Source organism: Protopterus annectens, chromosome 1.part2 (assembly GCF_019279795.1).
Source record: "Protopterus annectens isolate FY-2018-M chromosome 1.part2, PAN1.0, whole genome shotgun sequence".
NCBI classification, from domain to species: domain Eukaryota; kingdom Metazoa; phylum Chordata; order Ceratodontiformes; family Protopteridae; genus Protopterus; species Protopterus annectens.
The window spans coordinates 1,212,116,224-1,212,131,177 of NC_056727.1; the positions used below are offsets into that span (position 1 = coordinate 1,212,116,224).

General features: G+C 40.3%; 1 protein-coding gene across 1 annotated transcript in view; it reads right to left on the bottom strand.

The window, feature by feature from the left end:
• Positions 1 to 610: 610 nt before the first annotated feature.
• The window catches only part of SPACA1 (sperm acrosome associated 1), a 66,879-nt gene continuing 52,535 nt past the window's right edge, over positions 611 to 14,954 (bottom strand). Inside the window, 3 exon segments of the mRNA XM_044060234.1 lie at positions 611 to 616; positions 1,198 to 1,431; positions 13,363 to 13,469. Of these exon segments, the coding sequence (XP_043916169.1) occupies positions 611 to 616; positions 1,198 to 1,431; positions 13,363 to 13,469 (347 nt within the window).

A 14,954-nucleotide genomic window follows, 5' to 3' on the forward strand; every position in this document is an offset into this window, starting at 1 on the left:
CCAAATTTAAGTAATAAATAACTACCCACCTATATTTCAAAATAAATAAATGTGCTCTTCAAATGAAAACATTATAATGTATTGCATACTTTGGAGTTGCTTTTATGTTTAGTAACCATAATTAAAAGTGGCACCAAATAAAACATGCAGCAAATTATACATTTCTTCTCTGCAGATCATGTTTAGTTCTTTTAAAATATTGCAAGGTAACAGCTACTGAAATATATCTTTTGGGGGATTCTGGATACCTGTAATCCCCCTAAAGCCAGCACTATAACGGGACTATAGAGAGGGTTAAAAACTAAGACAATGTTAATAGATACATGACTTAGCACACATTACAAATGTGCTGGTACAGCGTTATACCTGTACAGTAAAATTGTTTTAGTGTTTTGTTAGCCTTGGGGAACACCATGCAGCACTGAAGATTTAAAGAAACAAGCAGCTTTTTTCAGTAAACGACTATTACTACTGTGTACTTACAAGTGACTGCTGAGAAAGAAGCACAACACCAGGATGATGAGAATAAGAGCAATCACTGCAACACTCAGGCAAAATAACATCTTTTCATCATTAGATAATTCATTTATAAATCCAACTCGTTCTGTCTTCATACCTGAAAAAAATAAATGAACGCTTGAGTGTGCAAGGTTTCAAAATACAAAAATAAATATTTTCCATAATATTGTAGTTTCTGATAAACTATTATTCTGTATGCTGACTGAGCTAGTCTTATCCTGAAAAGGTTGAGGAGAGTGTGTGTGTGTGTGTGTGTGTGTGTGTGTGTGTGTGTGTGTGTGTGTGTGTGTGTGTGTGTGTGTGTGTAATTCCTCCCCATCACTCAGGACATTCAATTTTTTACTAAGGTTTATGTCATGGCACTTCTCTTCTATAGTCTCTTTTAAAATCTGAAAGTTATGACAAAAGAAATTTGTAATACTCCACCCCCTTTTACCCGTCTTCATAAGTAAGTACAAGGCTAGCTGCCCTTGTGGGCCATTTTAAGCCTAGCCAATTTCCCTCAAGGCTGAGAATCAAATGTACCTTCTGCTTGTGAGGTAAACACCTTAGCCATTATGCCACCCCCTAAGCCACGAAACACTGAGCTTGTCTTCTTTTAACAAGGCACACAAAACAGCTGACCTTTGCAGGAGAGTGACAAGGCCCATGTCCCAACACCATTATAGTACTTCTTACATGCCCACTACATATCCCAGTGACATGAAGTTCAGAGTCTAGGTCATACACACCTTTAACATTATAAAACGTTAATAAGCTAACAAGTAACATACCAGTATCATCGCTGTATACCATAAATTTAACAGAGGCAACTACTGTTCCACTTTCAAGGGTGTCACACTGAATGACCGTATTATTTTTTCCTCTCGACACGTCCATTATATAATAATGATTTTGAATTGGCACTGGTTCCTGTTACAAAAAGAAAGCCAAAGCTTAGAAACTATGTCAGAGAGGGCATCTATATAAGCAAATATGTATTCATTTCGCAAAGAATAAATTAAAAGATAACACCTCTTAGCGTATTGTGAGGACAACCCAAATCTTTTGTTCGTCAGTAATTCATTCTGGCTTAATCACATGATAAAATGTAAAGGATATTGTACTACAAATCAGAACAAGACTCTGAGATTCATGATTCAGTTAACAATTATTAAAACTCAGTTTGAGGCATTAACAGCAAAAATAAAACTTTCCTTTAATGGGGGATTACTATCCCCTTCATATTTAGAATTTCATAAATACTGCATTCTACAGAAAGAAGTAAGATTGTAAGAAGAAATTCTATGAATCCCTTTTCTGCCAGTGGTATATCTACTTGATGTAAAAGGACTGCCACAGGACACCAAGGATGGGGTAACTATAATAAAAGTCTGCATGAGGTTCAGTAAAGGGCAATTGATATGATGTTGCAGACCAAGAACAAGGCGTAGGATATTGCCAAGGACATGTCCCCACAGGAGGAGAACCACCAACACTGAAGTGGCTCACAGAGGTAGAGGTGTTCCTGGTATCCCTGTTTGGAAAAGAGAAGTACACTTTCATACCTCATGGTGGCAGTTGGGCTGGCATTGATTGCACAAGTGTCTGTAGGGGATACCCCAGTTTAGCATTAACCACTATATTACCACATTGTACAATGCATTGTATGTGAGGCTGGACCTCTTCTGCAGGAAGTGTCTGCATATCTGTTCCTCAAGTATCTTTGGTCTACAACTGCAATGTCCTTCACAGCAAGATATGTAGGCATCCATATGGTATTCATAGCCTCTTAACTCTAATGATCGTGTTGGAATTCTATGTTATTGTGCATCTATTAAATGCACCAACAGCTGATTTATTAGAACACAAGCCCAGTGATGATGCCATATGTGTAAATGCAGTTATTTTTAAGTGGAGCCATAATGTCACATTAGCATGGCAGCTGAGGTTTGCACAGCAATACATTTTGTGACCTGATAATGGAAAATTCTACTGGAGGGGTAAAACAGGAAAAAAGATATAGACATATGAATTAAAATGGAACCAATCTACCACATAAGGAGTGGTTTCTGGCCCAGAAATTGTAGTTATTGGTCGTTTGGACAATTTTTCCATCTCTCTCAACTTTCTGATTTAAAAGCCCGCATTTGCACTTGTTTCTTTCCTGTAACTAGTCTAGTTCAGATACAGATTCTTAGTTTTAGCACTTTAATTTGCTTATTCGTGCTTAGCACTTGTTCAGAACTTGTTGTAAGCACTAAATAAGCTACAAATTACTACAGCACTCAACCTTCCTCATTACCTAGAGGAAAACAGTTTTTGTACTTACTTTACTGACTTGCTTAGAGAAAAACAGCTCTTGTACTCACTTTCCTCACTTGTCTAGAGGAAAATATTTTTTTATTCAGGCATGTCCAAGGGTCAGCTCCCAGTGTTCTCTCCTGTCTATCTGATGAATCTGGGCATCTTGGGGCAATGTAGCAATTGCCTCATGTACACAGACAACCCTCTATTCCTACCACCTAAACACTACAACCTGTGAGAGATGCACTTATCTAGCCAAACTGGAGATAAAACTCTCTCCAACCAAGAATGAACTTGACAGTCAAGAGGAGAAGGTAAACACTTGCACCACACCACACTCACCACATAATCCCACTAAACCTACACCACCAAACTCCACACATAGAAACACAAAAACATTCCCGGAGGCTCTCAATAATAATCTGCTCAAGCAACAGAGGCCTCCAAATCAGAAACACAAGCAACCTCCACCCCCCAACATGACCCAAATGACACATAGCCCTCAGACTCAGTGTGCCACTCAACCACAGCCCATAAGGCAAAACAATGTACCCAACACACTAGTCATAGGTGACGCTATAGTCAGGCACACTGATGCCCACTCACCAGGCTAAACAAAGAAAAGGTTACTGCCTGTCAGGTGCCAGGATCTGCCACATAACCTATGCACTCAGGTCACTCCACAACAAGTACAAATATGACTCTGTCATTGTCCATGTTGGTGTGAATGACCTGAGACGTACCTCCCTGGACCATATGAAAAGAGACATGGAAGAGCTCTCCAATCTTGTAGCCCAGGCAGGTATGACCCCAGCCCTGAGTAGCATCCTAACATTGCCCAGAATGTTACCGCAGTACAAGGACAACATGATTGACTTCAACAATTGGCTAAGCTTCTGGTGTCATTCTAAGGGGATCCAGTATCTGTCTGCCTGGGACAGCATGGTTGACAGACCACGATGCTTTGCCAGAGATGGCCTGCACCTGTCACCCCTGAGATTCCAGACAGTGGCTAAAGCTCTTGCCGCCCCTGTAGTGCCTTTTTTAGGCAAGGTTCAAATGACAAATTCACCACCATAACAGTAACAGGCAAGCAAAAACTGAGGGTAATGCTACTCAATGCTAGAAGTCTAAATCTCAAAATGCACTCCCTCGAGGCACTCCTTGAAATGGAGAACATCGATATCTGTGCAGTGACTGAGACCTGGTTCAAGGCTCGAGAGTGCACCCCTGCATTACCAGGCTATAACTCATACCACACTTTTGGCCATCTAACCTGGACTGGAACACCAAAGGCGGAGGTGTGTCCATATTCATTAAGGATATCTACATCTCCAGGCTAGTTGCTCAGCATAATGCATCTGAGGCTATCCAAGTGCAACTAACTCTGGGCAAAACTGCAATCCAAATTGTAGCTTGCTACAGATCCCCCACAATGCTCCAGGATTCCCACTCCTCTTTTCTTGATATACTAGAAAATATTAGGGTTCAGCCAAACACCGTAATAATGGGCGATTTCAACTACCCCACCATTAACTGGGAAAACTACTCATGTACCAACTCCTTCACTCAACGCTTTCTGGAATTCATAAATTCCATTGCCCTGGATCAACTTATCCACACCCCCACCAGGGGCAATAATATCCTAGACCTAGTCATTACCAACATGAGTGACCGGTGTTCCACACCTGAGGTCAACTCCTCGTTGGTCAGATCCGACCATAAGCTAATCACTCCAGATATCCACATCCTGCCCCTATCCTCCATTAAGGAAACCACAGTAAAACATTTCTCCAAAGCCAACTTCATGCTTCTTAAGACAAAAGTGGTGAAGTTCATGACACCTATGCAGATGGACAATACAGTTACGACTGCTGAATCCTACACAAATGCACTCTATAAGCACTTACACGAGTGCATGGATCGTGCTATGCTAAACAGAACCAAGATGCTATACTCAAAAAAAGGAAGCCAATCTGGTGGCCCCCTGCCATAAACAAACTCTACAACAGAAGGAAGAAACTGTTGCAAAAGGGAGTAAAATCCCATAAGTGGAGGAGCTTCCTGGTCAGCCTCAGTAAGAAGCTAAGATCCCTTATAAGATCCTCCAAAGTTAGCTACGAAAACAAAATTGCCGCTGATTCTAAGGACAACCACAAAGCATTTTATAGCTATGTCAAGAATCTCAATGGCAACACCCAGATCTGCTCTGAGTTACAGCACAATGGCATGAAAATTACAGAACCAACTGATATTGCCAACATCCTGGCAGATAGGTTCAGTGCTAACTTTATCCCCCTCTCACCCCCTAAAGGGCCCATATCTATACAGGAAGAATGCAGAGTCCCTGCAATCACAACTACACAGGTAAAAGCTGCACTCTCTAAAGCCAAAACACTGCATCCATGGGACCGGACAACATCCCAGGCTGCATTTCACACAAACTTTAAAACGAACTGGCTCCCCACCTAAGCACCATGTTCAATCATAGCCTCATGTCAGGCTTTGTGCCCACTGAAAAACTTCTCTAAAGCAAATTTCACACTCCTCAAAACCGAGGTGGAATCCTGCAAAGCCCCCTGGCCTGTGGAAAATATGGCCCAGACCACAGAATCCTTTATAAACGCATTCTATGAACACCTTCAGGAATGCATGGATCATGCAATCCCAAATAAAACCAAGACCCAATCCTCCAAAGGCAGACGTCCAGTCTGGTGGACCCCAGCCATAAACAAACTATACAATAGAAGGAGGAAGCTACTACATGATAGAGCAAAATCCCAAAAAGGGAAGGCATCTCTGATCAGTATTAGCAAAAAACTACGGGCACTCATAAAATTGTCTAAGGCCAGCTTCGAGAGAAAAATTGCACAGGACACTAAGGATAATCACAAGGCTTTCTTTAGTTATGTTAGGAACCTGGGTGGGAATTCCCAGATATGCTCAGAATTAGTCCAAAATGACAAAAAATACACCGAACCTACAGACGTTGCCAACATCCTAGCTGACAGGTTCAGAGCAAACTTCTCCCCCCCTCCAAATCAAAAGGGCAAATATCTATCCCAGCGGAGTGCTGCCCCCCTGACATCTCAGATGCTCAGGTAAGAGCCACCCTCTCCAAAGCAAAAAACACAGCATCAATGGGACCAGACGGTGTCCCAGGCTGCGTCCTACATGAACTCCAAGAAGAGCTAAACCCAAACATAAAACTACTGTTCAGTCTCAGCCTTACTACAGAATATGGACCCAAAGAGTGGCGTACAGCAACAGTGGTCCCTCTCCACAAAGGTGGTGCCTCAATGGATCCTGGAAACTATCGCCCCATAAGCCTGACTAGCTTGGTCTGCAAAGCTATGGAAAGGATCATCATGGACCTCATAAATAAAGATATTGGGGACCTACAGACACTGGAACCTACCCAGTTTGGCTTTGTTAAAGGCAGATCCTGCCTCTTAAACCTGGTCAATTTCTTTGAAACAGTCACCAAGGCCATTGACGAGGGGAAGGTGGTCCACACAGCCTACCTGGACCTCGCAAAAGCCTTTGATACAATACCCCACTCGGGCATTATAGATAAGCTCACCAGCTTAAATATAAACCCCTATGTCACTAGATGGGTTGCAAACTGGCTCAAGGACAGAACCCACATGGTTAGAATTGCTGGAGCCATGTCAGACTCCAAACCAGTTACAAGTGGCATCCCACAAGGCTCAGTCCTGGGACCTCTCTTATTCGGTATATATTTCTTGGAGGTACAGGCCAACACGGAAGGACTGTGGCTGACCAAGTTCGCAGATGACTGCAAACTGGGCACCATAATCGACTCTCCAGCCGACACAAGCATCCTCCAAAAGGGCCTCACAGAAACAGACAACTGGTGCCAGAGCCATGGCCTCAAGCTAAATGTCAAAAAGTGTATAGTCATCCCCTTTTGCAAAAACAAAGTGCCTACAAATTACCACATAGGTGGTAATCCATTAAGTACAGAAGAAGTAATTAGGGACCTGGGGATCCAAGTTGATAGCAATCTCTCATTTGACAACCACATGGCCAAAGTGGTTAGAAAAACATTTTATATAGCCCACCTAATCATGAAGGGATTCACATCTAGATCATCTAGATCAGGGGAGATCATCGTGCCTCTTTACTCATCCCTCATCAGGCCCATAATTGAGTACAATGCCCCTTTTGGGATGTACCTTACCAGACACCTGCAGCAACTGGAAAGACCCCAAAAGTACCTCACCAAGAGGATCAAAGGGCTCAAACAGATGCCATATGCTGCCCGGTTTAAGAAACTCCAGCTCTACTCAGTGGCATACCGCCTGCTCAGAGGCGATCTGTGCCTGACGTATAAAGCCATGTCCAACCCGGAATTAATGGACATGCTGCACCTCAGAAAATCCAAATCCCATCGAGCTACACGCTCGAGAGACTTGAACCTCAGCACTGAAATAAATAGGACATGCTGGAGGGACAGATTCATAACCCAGAGGCTCCCTTCACTCTGGAATAAAATCCCAGTCCAGGTTAGGCAGAGTCCGTCATTGACTCTCTTCAAGAGGAATCTTGATGAGTGGATGGGAGATCGTAGGTTTACCCCGGGTATCACTTCTGTGTCACTGTTAGACAGAGGCACAGTATACTAACCTCGAAAAAGGGCATAGCAAAATTAATTTAAAATGGGTGTGAAAGCCAAACACACTCTGGCTAGGCTTATAAATGCCCTAGGGCAAATAACCTAGTATGAACCTATAAACCTATGAACCTATGAATGGCGCACAGCAACAGTTATCCCACTTCACAAAGGGGGAGCCACCACTGATCCTGGGAACTATCGCCCTATTAGCCTGACAAGCCTGGTCTGAAAAGCTATGGAATGTTTCATCATGGAACTCATAAACAAAGACATTGGTAACCTCCAAACTCTGGACCCCACACAGTTCAGGGTTTGTGAAAGGCAGATCATGCCTCCTGAACCTGATCGACTTCTTTGAGGAAGTCACCAAAGCCGTAGATGAGGGTAAGGTGGTTCACACAGCCTATCTTGATCTCGCCAAGGCTTTTGACACCATCTCCCATTCTGGAATTATAGCTAAACTCACTAAACTAGGTATAAATCCATACATCACTAGATGGGTTGCCAAATGGCCACTGACAGAACCCACACTGTAAAGGTTCCAAACTCCAAATCTGACTTCAAACCAGTGACAAGTGGAGTACCATAGGGTTCAGTCCTGGTACCTCTCCTGTTTGGTATCTACTTCTCTGAAGTACAGACTAACACAGAAGGCCTTTGGCTAATGAAGTTCGCAGATGACTGCAAATTAGGAACCATAGCTGAGTCCCCAAATGATGTGGACATCCTACAGAAGGGCCTCACTGAGACAGATGCCTGGTGTCAGAGCCATGACCTCAAGCTCAATGCCAAAAAGTGCATTGTCATCCCCTTTGGTAAAAACTCTGTACCCATGAACTACCACATAAGAGACCTTGGGACCTAGGTGGACAGTAGTCTCTCCTTTGATAATCACATGGCCACAGTAGTCAGGAAATCCTTCATGTGGCACACCTCATCACAAAAGGGTTCTCATCCAGGAAAAAAGTGGTCATTGTTCCCCTCTACTCAACACTCATTAGACCCATTTTAGAGTACAACGCCCCTTTTGGAATGTACCTCACAAGACATTTGCAGCAGCTGGAAAGGCCACAGAAGTACCTCACAAAGAGGATTACTGGCCTCAGACAGATGCCCTATACTGACTATCTCAAAAAACTCCAGCTTTACTCCATAGCATATCACCTACTCCGAGGTGATCTCTGCCTAACATATAAAGCTATGTCAAACCTAGAGCTGTTGGATATGCTACACCTAAAGAAATCCCAATCTCCCCGAGCTACACGCTCTAGGGACCTAAACCTTGTCACCACAATAAACAGGACATGCTGGAGGGATAGATTCCTATCCCAGAACTTCCCATACTCTGGAAGAAGCTACCCATCTATGTCAAGCAAAGTTCCTCATTAGCACTCTTCAAGAAAAATCTTGATGAGTGGATGGGAAATAGGAAATACACCCTGGCGATCACTTCTGTGTCTCTGCTCAACAGGGGCACAGGAAAATAACTTTCTTGGGTGCCGTAAGCCAGGGAACCTCATTGGCTTGGTTTACTTAGGCCCTTGGGCCAATAGCCTAGTACCTACCTATGAACCTATGAACCTATGAACTACATGTGGCAGTAGAGTTGGATAATGAATCTTGTTTAGAGTCTATACCCTCCTAGCTCCTGGACTCAATTCCAGTGCTTGTTTTCCAGGATAATCCCTAACACCATCCCCAAATTCAATCTCTGTGGTCCATGATCACCTCTACCACCTCCCAAATTTATGATGAGTATTTGTCATGCAGGGTCACTCCCATTTCCTGCAATCAAAATGATCATTATCTTTTGCAGTTTTACTGATCTTCCTTTGTCCATGTGTTTCTTCTTATGTTTCTAATTTCTTTCCACTTGCCAAAGACTTATTGATTTGCTACCCTAATTCTCAGTGCATATACATCCACTTTTAATTAATTAATGTATTATCTGGCTAAGTAAACTGTCCTATTATGGACCCTTTTCAGATATGACCAACCAATACACTCAAGAGCACTGCCTATAAAGAGTTCAGAATAGCATGGCAAATTCAAAAACAGTGCCCAAGCTAAACCATGCAGCTATGAAAAAGAACACTCCACAAAGGTAATAGCCACAGATCAGGCTGAACTCTTGATGTCTAGAGTTGCAAGCCAGCAATTTTAACAACTGTACCACCAAACTGCCCTTCTAGAGCCTTACTCTTTGCTACTCAGTCATGAAATGAAAGGGTCTACAAGATCTTTCTTCTAATCCTGTTATCAAATAACTAAATAGGTAAACCTCTGTGAAAAAGTAAGCATGTTATATGTGTAGGGATTTCCTCTTACAATTCCACTGCCAAACACCTTAGTGATTAAACAGGAATGACTGCAAGGCGACAATAACCTGTGTGGATTGCTAATAAAATTATTTCCTAGTAACAGTGCCAATTTAACTGGCATGCCTCTGAATTCCAGCATTTTTGTTATAGGTAGTTGCAGCACAATGGTTTACTGTGAAAAGGAAAGGAAAGTGTATACAAACATAAAGGGAAGTGTTGTGTATGAAATGACAAAAGTAGTGTAATAAGAAGTTATCTGAATAACACAATGGCTTATCTTAGCATTGCCTGTTAGGTATTTTAAGCAACAGCAGTTGTACAGTAAAAACAAATCTATAGATGGTCTGATGAGATGCATTGGTACTTAAGGTGTTACTTGGCAGAAGAAATCATTTGGTCATGCCTTTATTTCAGTGTATTTCAGTATAATTTTATTTAAATTTCATTTTACATGGTTTCTATATATAATATATATCCGCGGTGGTGGTGCTGCGGTAGCGTTGTCGCCTCACAGTAAGACGCTGTCTGGTTTGTCTCCCAGTTAGAGCGTCTTCTGCATGGAGACATGCGTGAACGGGCATTCCTTCATTGAAGGTTGTGTGTCAGGGCTGGCAACTCGGTACGTAAAAATCAACTGCCAATCATTAGCGAACCGGAGTTCCGCTGTGGCGACCCCTAACCGGGAAAAGCCGAAAGACAACAACAACATATATATAATATATATGGATCTACTTTACAAGCTCAAAGTTTCAAAACTTTGAACTGCAAATGGTTGAGACCATAAGATCGAAGTTTTGAAATTTTTGAAATTGTAATTAAAAAGAAAAAATAAAACAAAAAAATGTTTTACGTTTTTACAGAGGGGGACAAGCCCCCTGCATCCCCCACACCCCCGGCTAAAAACATATACCAACTCCATGATCACACTACAGTGAGGAAAACAGTACATTTCCTGTTCCCTGCTGTACTGTGATCCCCATTCAAAATGTTTGAAGTTTAAAAACTTTGATCTTATGGTCTCAACCATTTCCAGTTTGAAGTTTTGAAACTTCAAGCTTGTGAAGGAAATCCATATGTGTGCCTGAGTTAGAGGCCTTTGCCCTATCTGGAGCCATGTCCAGGTAGAAAACAACACTACTGCACCCCATAAGAGAGTGAGAGCTGTCAAGAATCATTCAGCCTCACCCCCTCACCCCCAGTCCTCTGTCATCCAATTTGTTACATGAGCTTGGGAACTCACTCCCATTAGCCCAGTTGTGGGCTCAGTTATAACAACTATTTCATTTAAATTTGAAATAACTGTTTCTTGTTTTATTTTATTATTATTTTTGAGTAGATTCATATGTCCATCCTTCTGTTTGTTAAAAATGAATCATGAAGACAATGAAAATATTGCAGTGCTTTTTCGGATCTTCAGTCAGTGAAATCCAAAAGCTCTTTTGCAGAATAAGGTCATAACTTAGTTTTTAAACAATATGTTTTCCATTGTATGCAATTTATCTTCATCTTATTATATTGATACAAGTCAGTGTTCGCCACTGATAAATGGTTGTTTTATCAACGTTTCAGCACTGCAAGTCTTTACTCCATTATTAATATAGGGATGCAGGGCAGCTTTCCCCCTGCAAAAAAAAATGCTTTTTTAAAAAAATTCTCATCAGTGGAATGTTCAGTTTGGTTGTTTCTATCCAAATGAATTTTTGCCCAGTGTAAGAGAGAGAGAGAGAGAGAGAGAGATGAAACATACCCCCTCCACTAACCTCAACTACCTGAAAAAAGTGATCAGTGAAAAAAGACAAAGTGGATAAATTAAAGTCAGTTTACAAATAAAGTTTTGATGAACACTGGCATTCAGCTGACTTCAAGAATGCTGATTCTAGTATTGTATATTAGTAACTTGACCAGTGAGTGGGAAAGAAACCACATAAAATGGAGCATATAGAATTTCAAAACACAAAAAAGAACATTTTCTACCAAATTAGTGAAAACCAGTCAAGTCTGTCATTTCTAACAAATGTGTGAACCCTAGTGCAGTCTTACTATTAATATTAACATGGGTCATCATGCATTGGCTTATTGGGAAGCTGTGTAGATTTAAATGCCTGTGGGGAGTTTGCAAATTCTCCATATCTGTACTGCATTTCTTCAGGTATTCTGGTTTCTGCTCACCTCCCACAAAATGTGCAGGTTGACTGGATTCACTAAAATTATCCCTTATATATTGTATTTACATTGATCCTTGTGTTCTGGACCACTGCTGAAAAGAGTTCACAGATCTGCTCTCTTATCCAGTTAACAAATGATAAATAAGTAAAAATAAACACTTCCTATCATAGATAGGTTGTAAGAATGGCTTATTAATCTATGGTATAAAATGAGATACATTCACTGTCTTACAGCCTATGGTACAGGGTCATGGCTGAAAAGGGTCACAGTCCTAGTTCACTTACCCAGTTATGAAACAAATAAAATGTCAGGGCCACTCTCACATTCTTTTTGACTGCTAAAATGGTTAACAATGGGAGGAGATTCATAAACATACCATAATGTGTGCACCTTCATTTACACATCATGGTAACCTTTTTAAATTGAGAGACAGTCTTACCAGAATGCAGTATGGTGCCCTAGCACAGAGACTTGCCGTACAATGTAGTATGCTAATGAGGCAGTCCGGAGGAGATGAATATGTTAATTAACCAGAACTACCTCCAGGATGGCATCTACATACCAAGCTATTAAGAAAGTTTCATCAGACATGTAGATCAGCATGGTCAGCCCCACCACATCATGGTAGTGAACATGTTCATCTATTGGCGTGTAATGTAGTACGGAGATTGGTGTGGGGGAAACACTAGCCACCAGGAATAATACGATTGTGTCATAATGGCACCAACACTGACACTGGGATTGTGGGAGGAGTACAAGTCACCAGGGTACAATACTTGCATCATAATGGCACTTACACTAGTATAAGGATTGGAGGAACAACTCAGAGACACATATGATGACTGTAGTGTGTATGTGTGTTTTTGTTTGAATCTGTACTTGTGTATGTGGGAGAGTGACTGAGGGGGGATTCCTATGGCTACACAATGCAACTGCAGCAGTGAATTTCTGCAACATACAGACCGGCAAATCAGCAATGTCACACTAGACCTTTTCAGGAATCCCCAGAAGTGTTGTTAACCATAATCACTTACCACTCACTCCATGTATTACTGCTTCAAAATAATATTTTACCTTGTATAAGAACAAAAATTCATAGCCCCTTTATGAGTCCTAAATGTCTGCAAATGTATAATATTGAACAGGGGAATCACAAAAAAGAGAGTGAACTTCCAGGTATAATCTAATCACAAAAATTTAAGGATGCTTATCCTTCAGTAATCACTCCAAGAACAGTTCTACAGAAATCATTATGTTAGAGGAAGAATTCTTTCTAGGGTGGTATTTTCCAGGCTGAGAATTCTTCATTGGAAAATTCTGAACTGCCATAAACCAATATATATATAACTCTATACATTATCTTTAAAAAGCTCTCATCTGCTTCTATTTTTTTTCTTTCTATATATGGACGAAAAAGTTTGACATACTCACCCCATCCTTTGGTACCATGTACCATGCATACAAAAATCTGGTGAAAGGTGGTATAAAAATACAAGATAATGTTACAGATTTTTCATTTTCACGTAGTGGAGTTCCCCCTTTAAAGAAAGTTGAAAAAATGAGATATCAGTGGAATAATTCCAACATTTTAGTAATCAGATTAAAAAAAATGACATCAAATTTTCATCATGGTTAAAAACACATTATGAAAAATACACGTGCATATGATATAATTATTCTATATTTCTATTCCTTTCATGGTTTATTTAATTCCAGCATAAATACAAACTCTTCTGTAGTGAAAGCTGCTTCCTCGAATTTCCTCCCATTTAATGTTACCAGACTACTGAAAAACATTTTAAGAACTGTTGCATGCTTGCTTTCTATAACCCACTGTACTGCCCTTTACTTGCTCACACATTGGTCAGCACTTCTTATACCCTAGCCATAAATAATATTACTTCCTAAATATAATATTAGGTACAAACACTACTCCTCTGTCCTAGATAGTCATAACGGACAAACACAAATCTAATTTCAAAATAAAGAATATAATTGTAGATAACTCAGCCACAATGTGAAGCAGAGGTCCAAACCCACAGATGGTAGCAAGATATTTTATTAACAGGCAGGATAAGCGCTTTCGTCTTGTGTACAAGACTTCATCAGATGCCTCCATTTTACATTTCATTTTATTTAAACCCATTTCAATTAAATTTAATTAAAATTTAAAGGTGCATAAAACCATATGTAAAGAATGAATATACAAACACTGCATAATCAACAGGCAAAGCCTAAAACTTTTTTAAAAAATACTCCTTCATAACATTGTATTGCTAAAAATAGAATAAAAAGAAAATAAAATATTTACTTGTTTAAATTTGTGTAGCTTTAGCAGTTAAAACTGGCTTAATAGTAATATATTCATTTAAACCGGGAAAAATGTTAGACTTTAACCTAAGCTGCCACTTCAATTCCCTATTTAGCAATAAATTTTTTTACATCTTCCCCTCTGAGATTCATTTTAGCACATCTTTAATCCCAAATTTAAAACCATTAAAGGAAGAACAGTGAATAGAATGTTTATATAGTGCACTAGTCTCTTTCTTAATCCTAATGTCATGGAAATATTCATACATTCTATCCTTAAGGGCCCTCTCCATTTTTCCTATATAGAATGCAGGGCACTTTTCACATATAGCCAAGTACACTATCATTTTTGTATTACAATTACCTTTACAAAACTATACTCTACTATTCAAACCATTTTGTAAACATACACTGTCTTCCTTAATGATATATGGACACTGCTTGCAGTTGCCACATGAACTAGTTTATTTATTTGTTTTATTTTATTTTATTTTACATTTGTTAACCGGGGGTGTCTGACTGAGCCGAAAAGGCCCTTCTTCAGCAGAGGCCTGGGGAGAAAAGCTTCACAAAGAAAAATTACAGACACATTTAGTTATTTAGACATGATCAGTATACACACAAATTACAAGAGACATGTTTTTACAGTGGTATGCGGCACATAAACAGTTACAGTGGAGAGAACAAACAAAAAATATTAATTTTAAAAATAA